The sequence below is a fragment of the Panthera onca genome, chromosome B4 (assembly GCF_046562875.1).
Source record: "Panthera onca isolate mPanOnc1 chromosome B4, mPanOnc1 haplotype 2, whole genome shotgun sequence".
Classification (NCBI taxonomy): Eukaryota; Metazoa; Chordata; class Mammalia; order Carnivora; family Felidae; genus Panthera; species Panthera onca.
In genome coordinates this window covers 2,894,322-2,920,375 of record NC_138345.1, presented here as the reverse complement: position 1 = coordinate 2,920,375, position 26,054 = coordinate 2,894,322, and the positions used below count along the sequence as shown (strand labels likewise).

General features: G+C 46.9%; 1 protein-coding gene and 1 pseudogene across 2 annotated transcripts in view; both read left to right on the top strand.

The window, feature by feature from the left end:
- PITRM1 (pitrilysin metallopeptidase 1) overlaps window positions 1-26,054 on the top strand; it is a 43,326-nt gene that overhangs the window by 10,761 nt on the left and 6,511 nt on the right. For both annotated transcript variants that reach the window (XM_060659398.3, XM_060659399.3), the window contains 11 exons: window positions 5,390-5,516; window positions 5,782-5,870; window positions 6,597-6,725; window positions 7,369-7,482; window positions 7,667-7,763; window positions 8,288-8,422; window positions 19,604-19,742; window positions 23,806-23,922; window positions 24,566-24,698; window positions 25,732-25,852; window positions 25,953-26,029. In XM_060659398.3, the coding sequence (XP_060515381.3) occupies window positions 5,390-5,516; window positions 5,782-5,870; window positions 6,597-6,725; window positions 7,369-7,482; window positions 7,667-7,763; window positions 8,288-8,422; window positions 19,604-19,742; window positions 23,806-23,922; window positions 24,566-24,698; window positions 25,732-25,852; window positions 25,953-26,029 (1,278 nt within the window). The remainder of the gene's footprint in view (window positions 1-5,389; window positions 5,517-5,781; window positions 5,871-6,596; window positions 6,726-7,368; window positions 7,483-7,666; window positions 7,764-8,287; window positions 8,423-19,603; window positions 19,743-23,805; window positions 23,923-24,565; window positions 24,699-25,731; window positions 25,853-25,952; window positions 26,030-26,054) is intronic.
- On the top strand, window positions 21,181-21,293 carry LOC132660529 (U2 spliceosomal RNA; annotated as a pseudogene).

Here is a 26,054-nt window from a genome sequence, read left to right as displayed (position 1 = left end):
AGTGTGATTACTGGATAATATATGGGGTTCTTTTGTGGTTCAATACAAATTTTAGGATTATTGTAGTTCTCTGAAAAATATTGGTGTTTTGATAGGGATTGCATTAAATCTGTAATGGCTTTGAGTGGTGTGGACATCTTAACAGTGTTCTTCCAATCCCTGAGCATGGGCTGTCTTTCCATTTGTTTGTGTCGTCTTCAATTTGTTTCATCAGTTTTTTGTTTTGTTTTGTTTTGTTTTTTTTTTAATTTTTTTAATGTTTATTTATTTTTGACAGAGAGAGAGAGACAGGGCATGAGTGGCGGAGGGGCAGAGAGAGAGGAAGACACAGAATCCGAAACAGGCTGTCAGCTCAGAGCCCGATGCGGGGCTCGGACTCACAGACTGCAAGATCATGACCTGAGCCGAAGTCGGATGCTCAACCCACTGAGCCACCCAGGCGCCCCTCGTCAGTTTTGTATATTGTCTTTGGAGTACATATCTTCCACTCCTTGGTTAAGTTTTTTCCTAGGTATTTTATTATTTTTGGTGCAATTGTAAATGGGATTTTCTTACACAAAATTTCTTTTTCTGCTATTTCGTTATTAGCGTGTAGAAACGCAACAGACTTCTGTATGTTGATGTTGTGTCCTGTAATTTTGCTGAATTCACGTATCAGTTCTCGCAGGTTTTGGTGGGGTCTTTAGGGTCTTGTATTGCATAATGCGTCATCTGCAAACACTGAAAGTTTTGGTTCTTCCTTCGCAGTCTGGACGCCTTTTATCCCTTTTGCTTGTCTGAGTGCTGTGGCTTGGACTTCCAGTGCCGTGTTGAATAAATGTGTGGTGACCAGGGTGGACATTCTCATCCTGACTTTGGGGAAAAAGCTCATTCAGTATGACGTTAGCTGGTGGTTTTTCATACATGGCCTCTGTTATGTTGAGGGGTTTCCCTGAAACCTGTTCTGTCGAGGGTTTTTATCATTAATGGATGTTGTTCTTTGTCGGATGATCTTATGGTTTTTAATCTTTTTTTTTTTTTTTAAGTTTATTTTGAAAGTGAGAGAGAGTGAGCACATGCGTGAGTGGGGGAGGGGCTGAGAGGGAGAATCCCAAGCAGGCTCCACGCTGGCAGCGTGGAGCCTGCCGCGGGGCTTGACCTCATGAACCATGAGATCACGACCTGAGCTGAAACCGAGAGTCAGACGTTTAACTGAGCCACCCAGGTGCCCCTTTTATCGTTTCTCTTACTGATGTGTGATGTAGCACAGTGATTGATTTGTGAATCTTGAACCATCTTTGCATCCTGAGAATAAATCCCACTTGATCACGGGGAAGAATTTTTTAAATACATTGTTAGATTTGGATTGCTAATACTTTGTTAAGCATTTTTGTGTCTGTGTACATCAGAGATAATGGCTGTAGTTCTCTTTTTTTGTGTGTGATATTTTTTTCTGGTTTTGGTATTGGGTAATGCTGGCCTCATAGAATGAATTTGGAAGTTTTCCTTCATCTATTTTTGGGAAAAGTTTGAGAAGAATATTTATTAACCCTGCTTTAAACGTTTGGTAGAATTCGCTTATGATGCCATCTGGTCTCAGACTTTTGTTTATAGGGGGTTTTCAGTTACTGACTCAGTTTCTTTCCTGGTTATTGGTGTGTTCAAATTTTCTGTTCTGTTTTTGGTAGTTTATATGTTTCCAGGAATTTATCCATTTTTTCTAGGTTGTCCAATTTGTTGGCATATAGTTTTTCATAATGTTCTCTTATAATCCTTTGAATTTCTGTGGTGCTGGTTGTTACTTCTGTCTCGTTTCTGATTTTGTTTGAGTCCTCCCTTTTTTGATGAGTCCATCTAAAGGTTTATCAGTTTTGTTGATCTTTTGAAAGAACCAGCCCTTGGTTCCATTGATGTATTCTATTTTTTTAGTTTTGTGTATCATTTATTTCTGCTCTAATCTATTATTTCCTTTAATCTGCTGGTTTGGCGTTTTCTTTGTTATTTTTCTAGCTCCTTCAGGTGTAAGGTTAGGTTGTCTGTTTGAGGTTTTTCTTGCTTCTTGAGGTAGGCCTGTATTGCTATAGACTTCCCTCTTAGAACTGCTTTTGGTTTATAGCAACCAAAGGATTGGACCATTGTGTTTTCATTTTCATTTGTTTCCATGTCTTTTTTGATATCCTCTTTGATTTCTTGGTTGACTCATTCATTTTTTAGTAGCACATTATTTAGCATCCATATATTTGTGCTCTTTCTGGTTTTTTTCTTGTGATTGATTTCTAGTTTCATAGTGTTATGGTCAGAAAAGATGTATGGTATGACTTCAGTCTTTTTGAGTTTGTTGAGACTTGTTTTGTGCCATAATATGTGATCTATTCTGGAGAATATTCCATGTGCACTTGAAAATAATGTGTATCCTGCTGTTTTAGGATGGAATGTTCTGAATATATGTTATATCCATCTGGTCCAGCATAACGTCCAAAACCACAGTTTCTTTTTGATTTTCTGTTTAGATGATTTGTCCATTGATGTAAGTGGGGTGTTAAAGTTCCCTACTATTACTGTGTTACTATCGATTACTTCCATTATGTTTCTTATTAGCTGCTTTATGTATTGGGTGCTTCTGTGTTGAGTGCATTAATATTATAGTTGTTATATCTTCTTTAAAAAAAATTTTTTTTAACATTTATTTTAGAAAGACTGCAAGTGGGGGAGGGACACAGAGAGAGGGAGACACAGAATTGGAAGCAGGCTTTAGGCTCTGAGCTATCAGCACAGAGCCCGATGTGGGGCTCGAACCCATGAACCGTAAGTTCATGATCTGAACCAAAGTCAGACACTTAACTGACTGAGCCACCCAGGTGCCCCTATAATTGTTCTGACTTCTTGTTGGGTTGTTCCCTTTATGATTATATAGTGCCCTTCTTTGTTTCTTGTTACAGACTTTGTTTTCAAGTTTATTTCATCCAATGTAAGTATTGCTACCATGGCTTTCTTTTCACTTCCATTTGTATGATAGATGTTTCTCCTTCCCCTCACTTTCAGTCTGCAGGTGTCCTTAAGTCTGAAATGAGTCTCATGTAGGCAGCATATAGATGGTTTTTGGTTTTTTATGCATTCCATCACCCTGTATCTTTCAATTGGAGTATTTGGTTATGTATATTCAATTATTGATAGGTATGTACTTACTGCCAGTTTGTTACTTGTTTTATGATTATTTTTCTAGTTCTTCTCTCACTCTAAGTTGGTTTTCTTTAGTGATGTACTTGGATTCTTTTTTGTTTTTTCTTTTCACATCTGTTACTGGATTTTGATAAACAGTTACCATTAGGTTTGTATATGTCCTCTTTAGCACATAGCAGTCTATATTAAGTTGATGGTTGCTTAAGTTTAAACCCATTTTTTATCCCTCCCCCATATTTTGGATATATCGTGTCATATGTTACATCCTTTTATGTTGTGAGTCCCTTGACTGATTTTTACAGATATACTTGTTTTTACTGCTGTTGTGTTTCTTAATTTTCCTACTGTCATTAATGGTCTTTCCTTTCCACTCAGAGTCCCCTTTAACATCTTGTAGGGTTAGTTTAGTAGTCATGAACTTCTTTAATTTTTGTTTATCTGAGAAACTCTTTATCTCTCATTCTGTTATGATGATAGCCTTTCTGGACAGATTGTCATTGGCTGCAGATTTTTTCCTTTCAGCACTGTTGAATACATCATGAACCTCCCTTCAGGCCTGCAAAGTTTCTGCTGAAAAATCCACTAATGGCCTAACGGGGTTTCCTTTGTATGTAACTTTATTTCATGACTTTTAAAATTTCCTCTTTATCACTTTTTTTTTTCTATTTTAATTACTAGGTGTCCTGGTGTGGACCTCCTTGGGTTGATTATGTTCGGGGCTCTCTGGGCCTCCTTGATCTGGATTTCTTCCCCCAGATTAAGGAAGTTTTCAGCTGTTATTTCTTCAGATAACCTTTATGCCCCCTTTTCTCTCTTCTTCCTCTGGAATCCCTAAAATGCAGATGTTAACTACAGTTGATGATGTCACTGAGTTCCCTAAGTCTGTTGTCGTTTACAGAATTCTTTTCTCTCACCCGCTCAGATTGATTGATGACTTTCCATTGCTCTGTCCTCCAGGTTGCTGATTCCTTCTTCTGCTTCCTCCAGTCTGCTATTTCTTCCACCTAGAATATTTCAGTTTCACCTGTTGTGCTCTTCATCTCTGATTGGTCCTTTCTGATCTGTGCTGGGGCCTCACTGAGGTCTTCCTCTCCTTTCTCAAGTCCAGGGAGTGTCTTTATGACCATTACCTTCAATTCTCTAGCAGTCACGTTGCTTTTCTCCATTTTGCTTAGGTTTCTTGCTGTCATTTTGTCTCATTCTTTCAGTTGGGACACATTCCTGTGTGTCCTCATTGTCTCGCTCTCAGTATCCGTTCTGTGTGAAAGTCCCCCGCTCTTGAAAGTAGTGGGCAGGTGCACACTTTTAACAAGGCGACACTGGTCCTCTGCCAGAGGGGATGTGCTGCCGTGCGGGAGACCGGGGTCAGTTGGGGAGATCTGCAAAGTGCGCGTGTGCGGGGCATGCAGTCTTACCAAGGTGTGTGTCCTCCGCTGGAGGTGATCGGCTGCTGTGGCTGCCACCCCTGTAAAGCATGCATTTAGGAGACATGGTGTTGGGAAGGTGTGCCCTGGGCTCCTGTGGGAGGGGATCCCCAGCACTGGGGCTGAGGTGGGCGGGGGGGATCGGGGGGCACAGTGTAAGCAGGTCTTTGCTCCTGGGGGAGTCTCCCGTCATCTCTGTCCCTCGGAACACGCTCTGACACCCTCCTGCATGCCCCTCTGTTTTTCAAGCTGCTGCTTCTTTGCATTATCTCCACTGGCTGTTTGTTATGCCCTCTCTTCAAGGGTAGGGACTCCGCTTCCTATCACCTCCAGGTTCTCCCAGAAAGAGCCTGCCAATTTTTAAAGTTCCAGGTTTAGGTCTCGCTAGTTGTAAGAACTCGTGAGATCCGGCCCCTCTCACTTTCAAAGCCAAATATTACGGGGATTCATCTTTCCATGTGCTCTCCCCGGAGTGACAGTCTGTTTCTGTCCCCTCTCCCCGCCCATGGGCCCTTCCTCCAGCAGACGGTCTGCTGGTCCATTTAGCTCCCACAGCGACTCTGCCCCTCCTTCCCTCTTCAGTGTGTACTCTTCTCTGTGTTTAGTTGTGGCGTTTGTTCTGGCAGTGTGCGTGTGGTTTCCTGGGTTATTTACCTAGATGGGACTGGATCTGGTTGTGTCTGTGGGATGAGGTGAGCTGAGGGTTTTCCTACTCTGTGTACCTTCCATTTTATACGGAAAGACATCTGTGTAGATTCCCAATCGTGTAAACTGAGCTAGATTGATATATTCTCTCAACATTTCAGGTTCTTCACTTATGGCAATTTCCCGTTAGAACAGCATCTGAGACAAATTCACGAAGAAGCACTGAGTAAATTTGAGAAAATTAAGCCAAATACTGCAGTGCCCACTCAGAAGCCTTGGGATAAGCCAGTAAGTGCCCCATCCAGAGAATAGACACTCAGTACATTGAAATGGAGAACCAAACTGCATACTAATCACAGGATTTTCAAATGTTGAGGGCTCTGCCTTGAACGTAAGAGCTTCTTGAGCCTAAGGAACAGTTATGTGTCTGAAAAGAAAGTTAATTTAGTGAAAAGCATCTCCTGGGCCACGTTATACACACACAGGGAACTTACTAGATTAAACCTAGTCTTTCCTACTCTGTCCCTACTTAAAGCATCGTGTCGCTTTACAGAGGGAGTTCCAGATAACATGTGGCCCAGACGCACTGGCTGCAGATTCCTCTAAACAGACAACCGTCGGGGTCGGCTTCCTCTTACCAGAGTAAGTGTCCGCTGTGAACTGGGGAAAGTGCAGGTTAGCAGCTTTGGAGGTGAGTTCTCCAAGTGTAAATGGGTCGGTGGTTGGGATTTCCAAGTCCAGCAGCCGGTGGATGTCAGGGAGGGCTTTAGCAGCATCTGGGATGGTTTGGGGAAATCACTTTCACTAGCTATCCAGAAAAATGTAACTTCTCTTCTCGCTGCATTGTAAAGCTTATTTCTGTGGAGAAAGGTGGCTCGGACAGCGGTTAACATTTGTGGGGTGGGATCCCCGGTGCCATTGAGCGGGAGAGGAGCACAGCGAACGCTGGCTTGACAAAAACGTACGACACACACAATTCTGTAGTTGTGGAGACGTGGACACGTGGGGCACGCGGGCAGGAAGGGGTCCTCCGCCGTGCCGCTCCTGTCGAGGTGTAGACAGTGCAGTTGTAATTGGGATGATACAGGTCGGAGTGCTTGGCGCACTGCAGTATGATAGCATTCGATACGCGGCTAAATCAGCTTCATGTTTTGGGACCCCAAAATAATGCGGTTTACTAGAACTTTGCAAACCAAAAAATAATTATTCTCTCTTATCCATGTAAGTTAAAAATAGAGGTTAAAATGTAAGAATTCGTATTAGGTCAGCTTTGGAAATGAAAGTCGATTTATCGGTGATTTTAATGATTTTGAAAACATTAATGAGGGCCAGCGGTTTCCCTTTTTCTCCCCTGCCCTTTGCATTAAGCATCACTGATACGTTTGAAGCCTTCACGTTAAACCTTCTGTCGTCACTCTTGATCAGTGGACCTAACTCCCCCTTCTACAAAGCATTAATTGAATCTGGGCTTGGCACAGACTTCTCTCCTGATGTCGGGTAAGTTTCACGATCGGGTCAGTAGTCGCAGTCGGGGCCAGTTTTGACATTTGACGGTGTCTGGACACGTTTTTGGTCGACACGACTAGGGAGGGGTGTCGGCACCTGGTGGGTGGGGTTAAGGATGTAGGATGCCTGACACCTCACAGTCACGGGACGGTTCCGCTCCCGCCCCAAGCACAGAACTGTGCCTTAGATTGTGGGTCCAGTACAGATAATTCCGTCTCCTGGAGGGGACGTTTGGAAAAAGAGAAAAGAAAGATCGCTTGTTCAAGATCTCAGGATGGCATACTGCTGCCCGTTTGAAAAGCCAGGTTGTTGAATACTCTTTCAAATCTTAAAATTTTGTAAAAGCGCAGCAGTCCTGTTTTTAGATTTAATTTTGCCATAACTCTATAAAGTTCAGATTGTATTGGTTTTTAGAAATGTTAAGTGGACACGCATGTGACAGCAAGCACGTGTGTGTGCGGACCAACTGTCCGAGAGCACCGCCGTCACTGGCTTTTTCTTGGAGGACGCGGGAGCCTCGAGCATCCGTGGCTGTGCGGTCGAGAGCGCGTGATCTTCCAGCGAGCACACTGCGCGCGGAAGGTGTCCGCGGTCTGCCGCGCGGTCTGCGGCACGGTCTGCCTTTGTGTCGTAGGTACAACGGCTCCACGAGGGAGGCCTACTTCAGCGTGGGCCTGCAGGGGGTCGCCGAGCAGGACGTCCAGGCCGTCCGGGACATCATCGATGGGACCATCGAGGAAGTACTCCAGTGCGTGTGGCTGCCGGCCGCCGCCGGGCCGACCTTCTCCATCCCTCATGCTTTCCACGCGGGACCCCCCCCTCCCCACCCCAGCTGCGTTGTCGGGCTTTTTTCCTCCTAAAACGCGTATTCGTCCACTTATGGTTGTTTAGTGCCTCATTGCAAATCATCCTCTCCGTTCTCTGTTTTTTAGGAAAGGATTTGAAGATGATCAAATAGAGGCTCTTCTACATAAAATCGAAATACAAATGAAGCATCAGTCTGTCAGCTTTGGACTCACCCTGACGTCTGTGTGTAATTTCTCATCTGCCTCCTTCCTCTCGTGGTCTGTTTGTGGGTTTTGTTCCGCTTTAACTTTCATGACCAATGGGTATTTGATGGCTGAGGATACAGATATTCACAGTGCCTCTCATCTGAACCTTGAAAGCTGTGCCATTTTGGATCGGATGTGTTTACTTTTAACTTACTTTTATGATATGCGGTGTCTTTTTACCAGTGTAATTGGCTTTTTGATATCTTATGTTTTAAGGCAAGATAAGTTGACACAGAATACTTACGGATAGAGGTTTATAACTGTTGATTGTTGGTAATTATGTTTCTAAAAATTATTTCAAGACCCGTTCTTTATTAAGAAAAAACGGATCTGAAATTTTCCTGACCAAGGAATGACTTAATCTTTGCGTTGGACTGTCATCTGTGGTATTTTTAGACACAGAAACTGGTGTTTTAGCAAAATGTCCCGTTTGCTGTTGACTGAGCAAGCGCAGAGCTCACGGAGTGAGGCGCGCTGTGGCTTTGAAATTCTCGGTTGCAGTACATTGCTCCCTGCTGGAACCACGACGGGGACCCGGTGGAGCTCCTGAAGCTGGGAAGTCAGGTGGCTCGATTCAGGCAGTGCCTCCGGGAGAATCCAGGGTTCTTGCAAGAAAAAGTAAAACAGTATTTTAAGGTAAGAAACTTGGAGGATTTACGTGAATGGGGACAGCCTTTCTTAATTATTAATTAATGCTCATAATAACTTAAAAAACGTAGTTTTCCGGATCCTGATGCAAGTTGGCTTTTTACGTGAATACCTGAGTGTGTTTTTTACAGAGGAATACACGTGTGCGTGTGTACTAATTAACAAAACATCTGCGGGCATTTTTTTCTGTTTTGTTGAAAGAAAGATTAGACCATCCACCGCAGTTTTTTGGAAAGTTTTGATAAGAATTAGTGTTCCCTTGTCATTCAGAGTTTGGTGGAGTTCACCGCGAAGAAATACTGTACTGGGATTTTCTTCATTGGGAGTCTTTTGGTTTTTATTTTATTATTTTTCAATTTTTTTTGGTAAACGACTGACCGTGTCCTCAGTAGTTACTGATTTTCTCAGATTTTTCTGTTGCCTCACACTTCGGTCTGGGGGGGTGTGGCTTTAGGAATTCGTCCATTTCTTCTAGGTTGTCCAGTTTGGCATGTGATTGTCCGGTGTTCCCTGGCATTCTTATTCCCTGATCTTTCTGATTCTGGTACTGTTGGTGCTAAGGCACCCCCTCCATCTCTGCATTTCCTTGAGCCTCCCTTTTTTCTTGTCCGTCTAAAGGTCCGTCACGTCCAGCAGTCTGTGTGAAGAAGTCTTAGCCGTGATCTAATTTTTATCGTTTCCTTTATCCTGCTAGCTTTGTTTTGGGTGGATCCCACTTTTCTGTTTTCTGAATGTGTAGTGATAGGTTACCCATTGGGCTTTGTGGCCTTTCTTTGTTTTCAATGTACGCGTTTACTGTGTACACATCACTCTTAACGCGATTTGTGGGAGCCTGTAGTTTTCAGTATGTTCTGCCTGTAGGCTCCCCTGTCTCAGGGTATTTTTTCTTTAACTTATTGGTTGTTTAAGAATGTGTTGTGTAACTCCCTGTATTTGTTGATTTTCCAGTTTTCCTTCTATAAGCAATACCTTAGAGATACCGTGTGTATGGTTCCAGATCACGGCTGTAAAGTGAATATTGAAATAAAGCGAGTCAGGTGAACTTCTTGGTTTCCCAGTGCATGTAACAGTTATGTTTACTCTACACTGAAGTCTATTAAGTGTGCAGAAGCATTATGTCTAAAAAAACAGCGTACATGTCTTAGTTAAAAACACTTCATTGCTAAAAAATGCCAACCACCTGAGCTTTCAGGGAGTCCTAATCTTTGCTGGTGGAGGGTCCTGTCTCCATGGTGATGGCTGCTGACGGATCAGGGTGGCGGTTGCCGAAGGTTGGGATGGCCGTGGCAATTTCTGAAATAAGATAGCTGATGAAGTTTGCCACAGCGACTGACCCTTCCTTTCACGAATGATTTCTCTGTAGCAGGTGATGCTGTTTGATAGCATATGACCCACAGTAGAACTTTCAAAATTGAAGTCAATGCCCTCAAACCTGCTGCTGCTTTACAACTGAGTTTGTGTCATATCCTGAATCCTCTTGTCATTTCAACAATCTTCACAGCATCTCAGCAGGAATAGATTCCATCTCAGGAACCCATGGGAAGCAGCAACTCCTCATCCGTTCAAGTTTTATCCTGAGATTGCAGCCATTCAGTCCCATCTCAAGGCCCCACTTCTGATTCTGGTCCTCTCGCTGTTTCCACCTCATCTGCAGTGACTCCCTCCACTGAGGTCGTGAGCCCCTCACAGTCATCCACGAGGGCTGGAACCAGCTTCTCCCAACTCCTGTTATCCTGTGAATGTCGATATTTTGACTCCTTCCCACGAATCATGAGTGTTCTTAATAGCATCTGGAATGGAGAATCCTTTCCAGAAGGTTTTCAATTTACTTCGCCCAGATCCATCAGAGGAATGGCAGTGATAGCCTCATGGAATGTATTTCTTAAATAATAAGACTTGACAGTTGAAATGACTCCTTGAGCCATGGGCTACAACATGGGTGTTGTGTTAACAGGCATGAGAACAATAATAATGCCGTTATCCATTTCCATCGGAGCTCTTGGGTGACCAGTGCATTGTCAATGAGCAGTCATATTTTGAGAGGAGTCGTCTTGAGCAGTGGGGCTCAGCAGTGGGCTTAAAATATTCAGGAAACTACGGGGCACCTGGGTGGCTCAGTCAGTTGAGCGACTGACTCTTGGTTTTAGCTCAGGTCATGATCTTGAAGTTGATGAGTTTGAGCCTCACGTCGGGCTCTGTGCTAACAGTGCGGAGCCTGCTTGGGATTCTCTCTCTCTTTCTCTCTATGCCCCTCCTCTGCTTGTGCTCTCTCTTCATTTCTGTCTCTCTCAAAATAAATAAAAAAATGTTCAGTAAGCCATGTTGTAAACAGAAGTGCTGTCATCCAGGGTCTGTTGTTTCGTTTCCAGAGCACAGGCAGAACGGATTTAGCATAGTTCTGAAGGGTGCTGGGCGTTTTGGAATGGTCAATGGGCATTGGCTTCAACCCAAAGTCACCAGCTGCATTAGCCCCTGGCAAAAGTCACCCTGTCCTTCAAAGCTTTAAAACCAGGCGTTGACTCCTGTCTAGCTATGGTAAGTCCTAGGTGGTGTCTTCTTCCCTCCATGGCCATTTCGTCTACATTGATCATCTTTCATTTAGTGTAGCCAACGTTAATAACTTCCTGGTTAATACCTAATATTTATCTGGGTAACTCGCTCCTTCCCCTTGCGCTGCCGTGTTTGGAGACGACTTTTCAAAGCTCTGCCTGCTTCAAGCTCCTGCAGCTTCCCCTCGCCCGTCAGCATTCCTAGAATTGAAGAGAGGTTGGGCCTTGCCCTGGGTGAGACTACGGCTTAAGGGAATGTTAGGACTGGTTTGATCTTCCATCCAGACCCCTCAAACTTGTCTCTATATCAGTAGTAAGGTGATTTCATTTCTTACTTGTGTGTTCCCTGGACCAGCACTTTTCATCTCCTTCGAGAACTTGTCCTTTGCATTCACAGCGTGGCCAACCGGTGCAAGGGCTGGGCTTGGCTTCTCCCAGCTCTCAACATACCTTCCTCAGTAAGTTAATCATTTCTAGCTTTATTTTATTTTGAGAGAGAGAGAAAAAAAAGAGAACGAACGCACAAGCAGGGGAGGGCAGAGAAGGCGAGAATCCCAAGCAGAGTCTGCACTGTCAGAGGCCGTGTAGGGCTCCATCTCGTGGACTGAAATCATGACCCGAGCAGAAATCAAGAGTCAGACGCTCAACCAACCAAGCCACCCAGGCACCCCTAATTGTTTTGAGCTTCTTTGTGAGAGATGTGTGACTTTTCACTTGAAGACTCAGAGGCCGTTGTAGGGTTAATGTTTGGCCTAATTTCAATACTGGTGTGTGTTGGGATAGAGAGGCCCGAGGAGAGGGAGAGAGACCAGGGAATGGCGGGTAGAGCAGTCAGAACACACACCTTCATCGATTAAGTTCACCGTCTTGTGTGGGTGTGTTCACGTCTCCCCAAAACGTTACAGTAGTAGCCTCAGCGATCACCGATCACAGATGAGCATAATAAATACAAGGAAACCGTCTCAAACATGGCGAGAATTACCACGATGTGGCTCAGAGACAGGAAGCGAGCAGATGCGGCTCAGCGCAGCGCGGAGACCTTCAGTTTGTGCGAAAAATGCAGTATTTGCAAAGCTCGTTAAAACGGAGCACAAGAAAATACGCCTGTGTAGAATACAAAACAGTACCCCAACTCTGTGAACATTCTGGTTATTTTTATGCAGGTTCTTTTCTTTTCCCCGTAAGTGCAGCTACCGTCTGTCACCTGCAGTGCAGTCACAGTATTGACTGTTCCCCATGCTGTTCCTTCCATGCTCGTGACTTGTTCATTGCATAACCGGAAGCCTTGACCTCCCACTCGTCGTCACCCGTTTTGTTCATCCTCACCCCTCCCCCCTCACGGCAAGCATCAGTTCTCTGTATTTATGGCTGCGTTTCTGCTTTTTTTTTTTCTTTTTTTAATGTTTATTTACTTATTTGGAGAGAGAAAGAGCCCATGCGAGCAGTGGAGGGGCCGGGGGGTGGACGGGGAGAGAATCCCAAAGAGGCTCCGGCAGAGCCGATCCTGACACGGGGCTGGACCTCATGAACCATGAGATCATGACCTGAGCCGAAATCAAGAGTCGGGCACTCAACCACCTGAGCCACCAAGGCACCCCTGTTTCCGCTTATTTCTATCTTTAGTTTTTTAGGGAACCTCCATACTGCCTTCCGCAGTGGCCACCCCAGTTTACGTTCCCCCCAAAAGCGCGCAAAGGCTCATTTTTCTCCACATGCTCGCCAACACCTGTTATTTCTTTCTTTTGAGTCCGGCTATTCTGACAGGGGTGAGGTGGTACCTCGTTATGGTTTTGATTTGCACTTCCCTGGTGGTGAGTGATGATGTTGAGCATTCATTGTGTCTTTGGAGAAGTGTCTCTCACTTATTTTTATGCCAGTACCGTAATGTTGCAATTGCGCCTGCTTTTGTAATATGACTTGAAGTCTGCAATGGCGATGCCTGCAGTTTCCTTTTTCAAGGTTCCTTTGACTAGTCAAGGTCTTTTGTGGTTCTATACACGGTTTAGTATTGTTTGTTCCAGTTCTCTGAAAAATGCTGTCGGCATTTGAACAGGGATTGTATTCAATCTGGAGATAGTTTGGGGCGGTATAGACATTTTAACACTATTTGTTTTTCCAACCCATGAGCATGGAATGTCTTTCTGTTTCTTTGCATCGCCTTGAATTTTTTTTTATCCGTATTTATAGTTTTCCAAGTGTGGGTTTTTCAACTCTTCAGGTAAGTTTTGTCTTGGATATTTTACTGTTTTTTGTGCAGTTGTAAATGGAATAGTTTTCTTAATTTCAGTTTCTGTTGCTTTATTATTAGTATATAGGAATGCAGTAGATTTCTGTATGCTGATTTTGTGTCCTGTGGCTTTGGTGAATTCATGTATCAGTTCTGGTTTTTTGGTGGAGTCTTTAGGGTTCGCTGTATGGTCACATGTCCTCCATAAATAGTTTACTTCTCCCTTACCAATTTGGATGTCTTTTATTTCTTTTTGTCGTCTGATTGCTGTTAAGGCCAGGCCTTACAGTACTGTGTTGAATAAAGTGGTGAGAGTGTACATCTCTGTCTTCCTTCTGACCTTAAGGGAAAAGCTCTGAATTTTTCACCATTGACTATGATACTACCTGTGGGTTTCTCATATAAGGCCTTTATTATGTTAGGTATGTTCCCTCTCAACCTGCTTTGCCGAGGGTTTTATCATGAATGTGTGTTGTGCTTTGTCGAATGCTTTTTCTGCATCTGTTGAAATGGCCACATGTTTTATCCTTTCTCTTGCTGATGTGATGCATCACACTGATTACTTGCAAATATTGAGCCACCCTTGCTTCCCGGAATATATCCCACTTGACTGTGGTGCATGATTTTTTGTTGTTAACTTGCTGAGACTTGTGATCTAATATGTGATTCTGGAGAATGCTCAATGTGCGCTTGGAAATAATGTGTATTCTGCTGTTTTAGGATGGAATGTTCTGGATAATATCTGTTAAATCCTTCTGGCCCAGTGTGTCATTTCAAAGCCACTTTTGCTTGTTGATTTTCTCTTTTGATGATCTGTTCATCCATTGTTATTGTATGATTGTCGAGTAGATCCTTTATATTTGCTATTAACTATTTTATGTATTTGGGTGCTACCATGTCGGGTGCATAAATATTGACAATTTTGACATCTTCTTGTTAGATTGTCCCCTTTAATATCATATGGTGCCCTTCTTTCTCTCTTGTTAGAGTCCACTCTAAAATCTGTTTTATCCGATGTAAGGATTGCTGCCCCAGCTTCCTTTCACCATCTGTTTGCACGACAGGTGTTTCTCCATTCCTCTTGCTTTCAGTCTGCAGGTGTCTTTCTGTCTGAAATGAGTCTCTTGCAGGCAGTATGTCGATGGGTCTTATTTTTTTTTTTTTTTTACTCATTCTGTCACCCTGTTTCTTTTGATCGGAGTGTTTAGTCCGTTCACATTCAGAGTAATTATGGGGACACCTGGGTGGTTCAGTCCGTTAAGTGTCCAATTCTTGAGTTCAGCTCATGTCCATGATCTCGTAGTCGTGAGATCGAGCTCTGCATCGGGCAAGCCTGTTTGAGATCTTTCTCTCTTTCTCTCTGCTCGTTCTATACGTGCGCACACATACACACATTCTCAAAAAAAAAAGAAAATCAAAGTAATTATTGATAGGTGATGTGGGAAACAGAGGCAAATGAAAAATGAAATGTCCTTACTGCCTACAGTCCATTGACCATCTTCGACACAGGCAGAGTGACCTCCCTCTGCTGCCTCGACAGTGACACTTTGCTAAAGGGCAAAAGGCAATCTAAGCTTAACATTATCCTGACCTCCAGGATCCTGTAAGTCTACTTTAACATATAAAAATTATTTTGAAAACTTCCTTTATCTCTGCCAAATATATGTTAGCAATCATTCCCCAAGCACATGGCTCACTGATGTACATCTCTAGGGTCTCATGACCAAGGTTTACTAAACAGTAATAAATGATCTTTTCCTAACAGTAGCTAGTCCCCTCAGGGTCCTGGAAACCTTGTTTCCAAAATACCTTGGAGGTTTGTGCTGTCCCTGATCCCCTCCCAACCTGAAGGTAGTCAGTCACCCGTCACAACCCCGGTGGAGCTTTCTGCCCGTGGGTCCCACCCCTGGGCTTTAATAAACCAACTTTTTGCACCAAACACACCTCATGAATTCTTTCTTGGCCATCAGCTTCAAACCCCAACATTGTCTACATCGATAGGTGTGTACTTCTATTTTGTTACTTGTTTTGTGGTCGTTTCCATAGATTTTCTCTGATCCTTTCTTCTCGTGCTTTCATGGTGTGTTGACTTCCTTTAGTGACATACTTGGATTCCTTTTTCTTTGTGTTTGCATATCTATTACTGGTTTTTGATTTGTGCTTACCATTCAGCTTGTGTATAACATTTTCTGCATTCAGCAGTCTATATTAAGTTTACTTGTCACTTAAATATGAACCCATTCTTTAACATCTCTTTCCCTCACATTTTAAGTATGTGGTGTTGCACCTCTTCTTATTTTATGAATCCCTTGACTGATTTTTGCACAAACACTTGTTTTTACTGCATTTGTGTTTTTTACTTTTCATAATTGCACTTGGAGTCCCCTTTAATATTTAATATTTAATATCTCTTTGCAGGGTTGGCTTAGTGGTCATGAACTTTTTTAGTTTTCATTTTCTGAGAAACTCTTGATCTCTCCTTCTGTTCTGAATAATAGCCTTGCTGGATAGAGCATTCTTGGCTGCAGAGTTTTCTTCTTTCAACTGTGAATATATCATTCCACTCCCTTTGGATCTGTAAACTTTCTGCTGAAAAATCCATTGATAGCCTTGGGGGGATTTCCCTTGTGTGTAATGTCTTTTCTCTTGCTGCTTTTGAGATTTTTTTTCTTTATCACTACTTTCTGCCATTTTAATTACTGTGTATCTTGGTGTGGACCTCCTTGGGTTGATTTTGGGTCAGAGGGGCATCTTTGTGCCTCCTGGATCTGTCATCTGTTAACGTCCCCAGATTAGGGAAGTTTTCAGCTACTATTTCTTCAAATAAATTTTCTGCCCCTTTTCTGTCTCTTCTTTTGGGATCCCTATACTCTGTTGGATGGGAGTCACTGTGTTCCCTAAGATTATTCTCAATTTGCATAATTTTTTCCCCTCTGCTGTTTATCTTGGTTACTTTCCGTTACTCTGTCTTCCAGGTCACTAATTCGGTCCTATGCTTCATCTAGTCTGCTGTTTATTCCATCAGTTGTATTTTTTATTTTATCTGTTTCACTTTTGTCTCTTGCTGTGGTTTGGTCCTTTCTTTTCATTTGGGACATATTCCTCTGTCTCTTCATTTCGTCCAACTCTCTGTATCTGTTTCCGTGTGTTTAGAAAGTGAGCTACTTGTCTTGCTCTTAACAGTAGTGGCCTTATGAAGATGCCCTGTTGTGCCCGGCAGTGCAGTGTCCCCTGCTCTGCAGGGCCTGGCACTTCAGGGGGTGTCTCCTAGGTGTGTTGTGTGCCCTGCTGTTGGGCCCTGGCTTCTTCTTCCTTCAGTCTGCTTGTCTGCAGAGGCTCTCTCTGCCTTGTGGGCAGTGTTTGTTCTCCAGCAGGTGTGGGGCACGATTTAACAAGATATGCAGTGGTTTGCTTGAAGAATGAGTCCTTCCCCTGCTGCCACTGGAACTGAGGTCCTTCAAAACACGTGGGTCGGAGATGTGGTGTTGGCAGGGTTTGTGCCAGTCCTCTGGGGGAGGAGCCCACAGTGCCAGGACTGAGGCGAGTGTGACTAGGAAGAACAGATCCCTGGAAGCATGGGGGAGGCGTGGCTTGGTGCAAGCCAGTTTCATAAAGAGTGTCAGTGTGCTGCCGATTCCCATAGGTGGCCATTGTTTGTGCTGGGGATGGGAGAGGAAAATGGTACCGGTCACCTCCCTTGTTCCTGGAGGGGTCTCCCTTGTTCCCTGTCTCTGGGCCTCGCTGTGAGTCGATCACTCTCCTTCCTGTCTGCCCCTGACATTTCTCAAAGTGCTGTATTTGCAAAGACTTTTTGGTGTGCTGTCTCTTTAAAGGTGGGAACTCCACTTACTAACATCTTCTCATGCTGATTTTTAGAATTACAGGCTTCGGGTGGTGCCTGGGTGGCTCAGTTGGTTGAGTGTCCCAACTCTTGATTTCAGCTCAGGTCACGATCTCACGGTTCGTGAGATTGAGCTCTGCATCAGGCTCTGTGCTGACAGTATGGAGCCTGCTTGGGATTCTTTCTCTCTCTCCCTGTCTCTCTTCCCCTCCCCTGCTCATGCACTCTCTCTCTCTCTCTCTCAAAATAAATAAACAAAAAAAAAAAAAAAAAAAAGAATTACAGGCTTCAGATGCCTGGGTGGCTCAGTCAGTTGAGTGTCCCAACTCTTGAATTTGGCTCAGGTCATGATCCCAAGCTCATGGGATCAAGCCCCATGTTGGGCTCCATGCTGAGCATGGGCCCTGCTTAAGATTCTCTCTCTCCCTCTCTCTGCCCCTCCCCTGCTTGCACACACTCTCGCTCTGTCTCTCAAATAAAAAATATTTTAAAAAAATAAATAAAATTCCAGGCTTTATGCCCCACTAGGTGTAAGAACTGACAATTCTGCCAGAGTCCAGGTCGTTCTCTGGGTTATGTGCACTGATGTGGGTGTTTTTTCCTTGTGTCCCTGGGACCGAGTGAGCTTACAGTCCTCCTCCTCCGCCATCTTCCCAGCCGACCTCATGCTGTTTTGATGACTACAGTTTTGGAGTAAATCTTGAGATCTAGGATTCTATGTCCAGCTTTGTTCTTTCTCAAAATTGCTTTGGCTGTTTGGGGTCTTTTGGGTTCCACAAACATTACAGGATTATTCTAGTTCTGTGGAAAATGCTGTCGGTGGTTTGATAGGGATTACACTGAATCTGTAGAGTGCTTTGTAGTGTAGGCACTTAACAGTGTGATTTCTTCCAGTCCGTGAGCATGGTGTGTCTTTTCTGTGTATGTCGTCTGCAGTTTCCTTCATCAGTGTTTCCGAGTTTGCAGAGCACAGGTCTTTCGACTTTTTGGTTAGGTTTATTTCTGGGTATTATTCTTTTTGGTGCACTTATAAATGGAACTGTTTTCTTAATTTCTCTTTCTACTACCTTTGTATTGGTGTATAAAAACACCCAATATCTATGTATTAACTTTCTGAATTCGTTTATTCTCATAGTGTTTTTGGTGGACTCTTTAGGGTTTTCTTTGTATAGTATCATGTCATCTACAAACAGTGACAGTTTTACTTCGTCCTGCCTGATTTAGATGCCTTTATATTTCTTGTCTGATGGCTACAGCCAGGACTTCAGGACTATGTTGAATGAAAGTGGTGACAGTGGACATCCTTGTCTTGTTCTTGATCTGAGATTAGAAGCTCTCAGTTTTTCCCCTTTGAGTGTGATGTTAGCCCTTGGTTTGCCGTACGTGGCCTTCGTCATGCTCAGCTGTGTTCCCTCTAACTCCACTTTGTTGATAGTTTTTATCATGAACATATGTTGAATTTTGTCAAATGTTTTTTCTGCCTCTATCAGCGAGTCATCATTTTAATGTTAGTGTTGAATGTGGTTTGCTGATAATTTATTGATGATTTTGCATCTGTGTCTATCAGGGATACTGGCCTCCTGTTTTCTTTTATGTAGTGCCTTCTGGAGTAGTTTGAGGAACATAGATGTTAACTCTTTAAACGTTTGGTAGAATTCACCCGGGTGAAGCCTTGACTTGTGTCGAGAATACAACAGTCCCCTAAACGTGTGGGTGTTTTGGTCTTTATGATGGATTCTTTTGATGCTTGCTCATTTGTTTGCATTGCTTCGGGGTGTGTGTTCCCTGGAAGATGACCACGAATGTGGTGGGACTTAGGCTTCACCATGGGGCTTGGAGTGTTGTGTAGTGAAGGGTCGCTCGGTTGTGCACATATTTTGGGCACATATTTTGGACGAAGGGCATAGGTCGGCCACTCGACCTGCCATCTGTTACTACAGGTTACTTTGTATAAAGTTTGTATTGTAGTGCGGTTCTCTCTCCTCTCTGTAGTGTTACAGGCAGGTGTGCTGTGTGTGTGTGTGTGTGTGTGTGTGTGTGTGTGTGTGTGTGTGTGTGTGTTTAGTTGTTGAGTGAGAGACGCACATTAAATAATCTAACATTTTTACATGAGGTGGATATTTATTTTGTCCTCATAACTGACAAAATCCTGAAGAATTTAGTTCTAACCTTTGAGAAGTCTAGATAAACATTACATTAGTTTCTTCAGTTCTTTTTGATTTAGACTAAAGTCAAAGATTTATAATGTCCAAATGTGCAAGTAAGGTATAAAGAGAATGTTCAGCATTGATAGATTCCTGGTTTAGACATAGTAACCGTAACAGTAAGCACCCAGTAGTGAGAAGAACGGCGTGTGTGAGGGTGACGGCTGGGGTCTCACGCGGCTCGTGCACTTTCCGTAGGACCACCTTTGAGGTGTGTTCTGTCGTCATGGCTATTCAAAACGGGTGGTGCGCCTGCCAGCCCATGGAATGGCGCTAGCGGCTCGTCAGCAGGTTGGCCTCCAGTGAAACTTGTTTCAGCTTCGCTTTTTGTTGCTGTGCCTTTTGCAGAATAATCCGCATAAGCTGACTTTGTCGATGAAACCCGACGACAAGTATTTTGAGAAACAAACACAGAAGGAGACAGAAAAACTGAAGCAAAAGATCGACTCTCTTTCCCTGAAAGACAAGAAGCAGATCTATGAAAAAGGTCAGATGTTGAATTTCGTCCTAATTCTCTAGCCTTCCCCCAACCCCAGTGAACTTTGTGAAACGAGCGGATAGTTGGAGGCAAGTATCATTTGAACTAACACGTATCTATTGGGCACCGACAAAGGTCACAGTTGGATGCGATGGCTTCAGCCCCAGTAGGATCGCCCTGTTCTCAGAAGCTTCATCCTGTGGGTGAGGAAAGGAGGGGCGCTAGAGAAGAAAGGCACTGTGGTCCCCGCCCCCCACACACACACCCTGTGACCCACGGTCACCTGAGGGCTGGAAGCGATTCTGCTTGTGCGTTGTCAGAGCTGTGTCATGGTGCCTGCATCTGTCATGTCTTTCACCCACAGCACAAGGACGCATTTGGAGAGAGCCAGACGCCGCGTTCACGTAACCTTTCTTTCAGTTTATCGTTGTCACTGCTCTGTGTCGCCATCGGTTGTTGCCACTCTTGCTGTGCCGAGTTTGTGAGTCGAACTTGATCGTGCGTACGTATATACAGGGTTTGGCTCTGCCGATGGTTTCAGGCATCCACCGGGGAGTTCAGAACATACTCCCCCCGGTCGTGACACACGGCGGGGGGCCGGGTGGCGCAGGCCTGGGTGCAGACAGAGACGGGTACCCAATCCCTTCCTGGGCTAAACACACCCTAAGGCCCAGTGGTCTCCTCCACATGATGTGCCCAAAACAAACGACAGCACGTGTCCACACAGACTGGAAACCGCTCACATTTCCATCAGCCCGGTATATCTGTGCAGTGACAATACCGTTCAGCCACAAAGAGGAGCAAAGTACGACGCACTTCGTAGTGACGAGAGCCTCAAAAGCATTGTGCTAAGTGAAGTTAGCCAGGCCCAAACAGTGCCTGCTGCCCAGTGAGTCATTTACATGAAACTGGAGAAGCGGTGAAACTATACTGACAGAAGGCGAGTGAGCCCGGGGGGTGCCTGCAGGGAGCCAGGAGGGAACTTTTGGGGGGCGGAAATGATACCGCAGTGTGGTGATTATACAACTTCACGCGTTTGTAGAATTTATTGAATTGTATCTTTAAAACTGTGGGTTTTATCGTAGGTAAATTACACGAATACATAAAGTCTATCAGAATAGATCTGCAGTACACAGGGACACGGCCACCCCGCCAGAATAGCAGTTGGCTGGGATCACGTGAGGGATTATCAGGTTTGTCGGGCAGCGGAGTTGGCTTTAGGTAGGAAGTCAGTAACGCTAAGGTTCAGATGATTTAGTCTAGTAAAGGTAATTTGAGCATGTAACTTGTTACTCTTTACCTTGGAGTTCTGGTTTTTGCATACAGCTCTTTTAAGCTCTTCAGGAATGTAGCCAGCTAATTGTGAGTAATATAATAATAATTCCTTCTGTTTTATGAGTGCTGATCGTCAAGTTCCGTCTTCCTTTTTTAAACTGAGGTATAATTGATTGCTTCTTGGCCTTTTGGCTGAGGTCAGCTGTACTGTCTGTTCTGATACGTTTAATATCTGATATGTTCTCTGTCCGAGGACAGTCTTGTAAATGGATGTATTAAGTTCATAAGGAAGAGATACAGTTGGTGTAGCATTATTTTAGCTTCAGGATATAGCAGTGAGTTGACATTTGTACATCTTGCAAAATGATCACAGGGCAGCTAGTCAGCACCTGTCCCCACACGGTTGCAATTTGTCTTTCGTGGGATGGGAACTCGTGACATCTGTTGTCTTAGCCACTTTCACACATGCAGCACAGCGTTCTCACCTACAGTCCCCGTGCTGTGCGGTCCGTGCCGGGACTTTAGACTGTAAGTTTGTACCTTTTGACCCTTTCACCCATCCCTCACACGCCTCCCACCAACCTCTGGCATCCACCAGTCTGTCGTCACTGCGAGCTTGGCGTTTGCTTTTTCATATGCCACGTGTGTGTGAGATCGCAAGGTGTTTGTCTTTCTCTGCCTCATTTCACTTAGCATGATGCCCCCTGTATTGTCATAAATGGCAAGATTTCATTCTCTGTTTACAACTGAATATAATCCATTGTACGTATAACCACATCTTCCCCCACCGATGGATACCCAGGTGGTTCCCTTACCTTGGCTGTCGTGGACAACACTAACGGACGTGGGGGTACAGACACCTTTCAAGTCAGAGTTTGTTTTCCTTAGTTAAATGCCAAGGGCAGAATTGCTCGATCCTGTGATGGAATGGGACCTCCGTCTGTTTTCCACGGCGGCTGCCCCGCGCTCGGTCCGCCAGCGGTGCCCGAGGCTCCCCGTTGTCCACACCCTCACCAGCCCGCACTCCTGGTCTTCCTGATTCTGGCCACTCTGACAGGTCGTGGTGGTTTTGATTTGCATTTCCCTGGTGGTTGTGATGTTGAGCATCTTCTGATTTTGGCCTGTCGGCCTTCTGGATGACTCCTCTGGGGAAACGTCTGTTCAAATCCCCTGCCCACTTTTAATCAGGTTATTCAGGCTTTTTTGCTGTTGAATTGTAGAAGTTCTTATATATTTGGCTATTAACCCCTTATCAGATGTAATTTGCAAATATTTTCTCCCATTCCGTACTGCTTTTCATTTTGTTGATAGTTTGCTGTGAAGAAGCCTTTAGTTTGCTGCAGCCCCACCCATTTTCCATTTTTGATTAAAGCCCTTTGTGGCCCAGAGCGTAATTGTAGGCCTAAGCAACAGGACCTGGTACATTCCTTGAGTTGCCAGACTCTTGGCCTGGCCGCAGAGATGTGCTCGGTTCTAAGAAAACCCATGTGCTCTGGTCCACACTCGCATGTGAGCGGATGGAGGCCCACATTACGGAAACGTGTTTTTCGCTTGCGGATCACTGCGCAGTTCCGTTAAGTGTGACACGGTGCTGGGGCACGTGAGGGGTCTTTCCGGCCAGTACGTCCCGGGTGTGGACTGCGGCTCGAGCGGTCTGTGTGTCCGAGGTTACTCTGTAGAGGAGAGCGGTGGGGCGGGAGACTGACTTGGAACGGTCTTCCAGTTTGGGGTGTCTGCGTCACCGGTCACGTGCCTTGGCCCCGCCGTCGGGAGCCAGGAGCCGGAGCCTGTCGCCTGACAGAGGACGGGCTGCCGGAGAGTTCTGTGCTGACCCCGGGCACCCTGGGAGAGCAGGTGCTGAGGTGAGGGTGCCGCCCAGGACCAGGGGGCCCTAGACCTGGACGGGGCGGGCTCCTGAGCTCCCGCCTGCAGACCCAGGTGACGTGGAGGGGCAGGGTGGGGGAGTCAGCCCACAGCTGGTGGGGGCCTGGCAGTCTGCGGGAAGCCGCCAAGAGCCCACTCCTTGGCGTCTCCCGGAGCGAGGGCTGTGGGCCAGCCGCGGCAACGGTGCTGTGCCGGGGATGGGCCCCCAGGGGACAGTCTGGCAGTCTGCCGTCAGGTGTCGGGACCTCGGAGGTAGATGCGGAGGCCAGGTCCACTCAGCTCCTCGGACGCGTGAGAAATGAAGCTGTTTGTTTGACAGAACTGGAGACCGCGCAGTGTTTTTCCCTCGTGCACCGTTGCAGACTCTGCGCCGAGCCTCTGGGGTTCCCGCCCTGACGGGCTGCGAGGTTCTGTGACTCCGGAAGGAGGGGGCCTCTCCCCTGTTTCGGGAGCTGTGAGAGGTCAGCCTGAGAAAATGTCTGCTGGAGCATTTGCAGAACGTGCGAAACCCGTGGTTGCACACGCACCGTGCTGAGGCCGGCACGGCTGGAAGGGGACAAAGCAAGTGCGAAAGTTACGAAATTCCGGTCCAGCAAGGAGTGGGTTGAAAGTCTGAAAGCAGCGGGCTGAGCATTCAGGCTCTAGTACAGTCTGGTGGGGTGGAGAGGAGCCTGAGCAAGCCCGGCCCGCAGCACAGCTCTCCGTTCACGTCGTGGGCAGGAGGGCACTTAGGAAAGCTCGGCCTCCCGGGCGGGCTGTTGTGCCGAGTTGGGTTTGTTCAGCAACGGCAGAGCTGGCAAGCCGCGGTGCCCCGGGTGGCTGCCGTCCGCGTGGGCCGGCCCGAGCGCAGGCGAGCGGGTCGTCAGACCTCCCAGCTCCTGCCCTGATTGCTCGTCACTCTGCGTGGTTTTAGGTCTGGAATTACAGACTCAGCAGAGCAAAGCTCAGGACACGTCTTGCCTGCCAGCGCTCAAGGTGTCGGACATCGAGCCCACCATCCCGCTCACGCACCTGGAGGTGGCCCTGGCAGGTCAGCGGCAGGCTCGGTCTTGTTTCTGTGTCCACGCCGGCACCCTCGTGCCCAGCCAGCCCCGTCCGGGGTAGGTGGCAGGCCGCGTGGGGAGCCGGAGCGCGTGGCCGTGCTGGGAGTGGGGCTGTGGGGGGGCGGCGATGCCCCCTGCCGGCTCCTTCCCGTCTCGCCCACTTTGCTGCTCATGGGCAAGTGGGGGCACCTGCCCGAAGAGCCCACACGTGGGCTGTGTCACTCGGGTCATGGGATCACCTTGATCTTGAGAAGCACCCTCGCTTCCTCTTTGTCTTAACGCGGCTCCTTGTGTTTACCACCACCGGGTAGTGTGTGTGCACATAAGTGGACGAGGCCTCTGGGAAGCGGGGCTAAGGTCCCCCATGTCTTCACCGCGGGACGGGGGGCACATGGGACGGGCAAGGGAGCGGGGTCGGGTGTTGCCAGCCCCCCCAAGACCGCGCAGATGGCCGCACGCAGCGGTGGGGGGGGGGGGGTGGTGGTGGGCAGGGCAGCCGCAGGGCCCGAGGAACGCCCCTTCTGTCCGGGCCTGGCTGGGGGCGTGGGTGTCCTCGGTGGGGAGCATTTGAGGAGGGCATACCGGAGAGTGAGGAGGTGACTGAGAAGTGGGCTGCTTGTGCCCCCGCAGCCGGCGAGACCCCCGTGCAGTACTGCGCCCAGCCCACCAACGGCGTGGTGTACTTCAGAGCCTTTTGCAGCCTGCACACCCTTCCCGAGGACCTCCGGCCCTACGTGCCCCTCTTCTGCAGCGTCCTCACCAAGTAAGGGCCTGGGGTGGGTCTCTGCACCGACGCGCAGCTGCTGTGCCTCGGTGCGTCAGAGATCACCTTTTAGCGAGTCGTTTTAGTTTGGAAAACCCCTAGTGCTTTTGCGAAAACAACGGTGTCCTGATCAGAAAACATCCGCACGTCGGCCACGTAGGCGTGGGGTGACCCGGAGAGGCCGTGTGGCCTCCACTGAGCTGTGTGACGCCATGACCCCTGGTAGAGCGGGCGTCCGGGTGGATTTGAGATCACGGCAGGCTGCACCTGGCCCCACGGCCCGCTCCTCTTCTGGGTCTCCGTGGCTGGCCGTGGCGGGGCCACAGCTCCGTGTCCGTGTGCCGGGACACCAGGGGGACGGAACCCTGTAGCAAGTAGGCTGGTGCCCCCGTCACACACGTAGGCTTCACGTCAGAGGACACAGGTCCCGTGCACCCTAGCGGAGGTCATGGGAAGACACCTCCGACCTTCGCTGCGTTCTTGCCCTCGCTTGAACACAGCCCCCCCACTTGTCCTTCACGGCACAGCCGTTTCTGGGGGGCCTCACGGGTGTCACCGTGGCCTCTGTCCTCTCTTACCTTGGGAGCTAGAGTTAGGCTGTTTCTTCCAAAAGCATCACCCGTGCCGAGAGGACTTCTTTTCTTAAAAGCTCACAGAGGCCGGTTCTCCAGATCTCCTTTCTGAGACCGAACACTTGAGCAGATGAAATCTGGGCCAGAACGTTTTAGAAGCAGAGAGAACAGGAAGCATTAAGAACGCGGGGAAGCTCGGCCTCGCAAAGCAGGGCTTAGGGTTCCGTGCTTAGCGCCAGGCAGTGGCCGCCTGTGGGCTGGGCGGGCAGGATGCCGCTGACTGGAGTCCCCGCACACGTCGTGTCCGCCTGGAACGGGGCGCGAGTGGTGGGCAGGTGTGGTTAGGGGTGTGGACGCGGGTCGCTAGAGGCTGTGGCCACGGTCGTGCCAGGGGCTCACGGCGGAGGGTGGCACGGCCCAGACCACACTGGTGGTGGGGGAACCCTTCTTTGCTCTGACAGGCTGGGCTGCGGCCTTCTGGACTACAGACAGCAGGCTCAGCAGATCGAGCTGAAAACGGGGGGCATGGCCGCGTCGCCCCACGTGATCCCTGATGGCACGCACCTGGACGTGTACGAGCAGGTAGCGGTTCCCTCTGTGTCACTGGGTGCTCCACGGCGTTGCTCCAGCATGTTTTGTCCCTGAAGTTACGTCGTCATTTCTTCCTTTTTGCATGGTTTAGGGTGTGCTGTTTTCATCCTTCTGCCTTGATAGAAACCTGCCGGACATGATGCATCTGTGGAGTGAGATATTCCACAGGTAACTACCCGTAAAGACCTTCCTC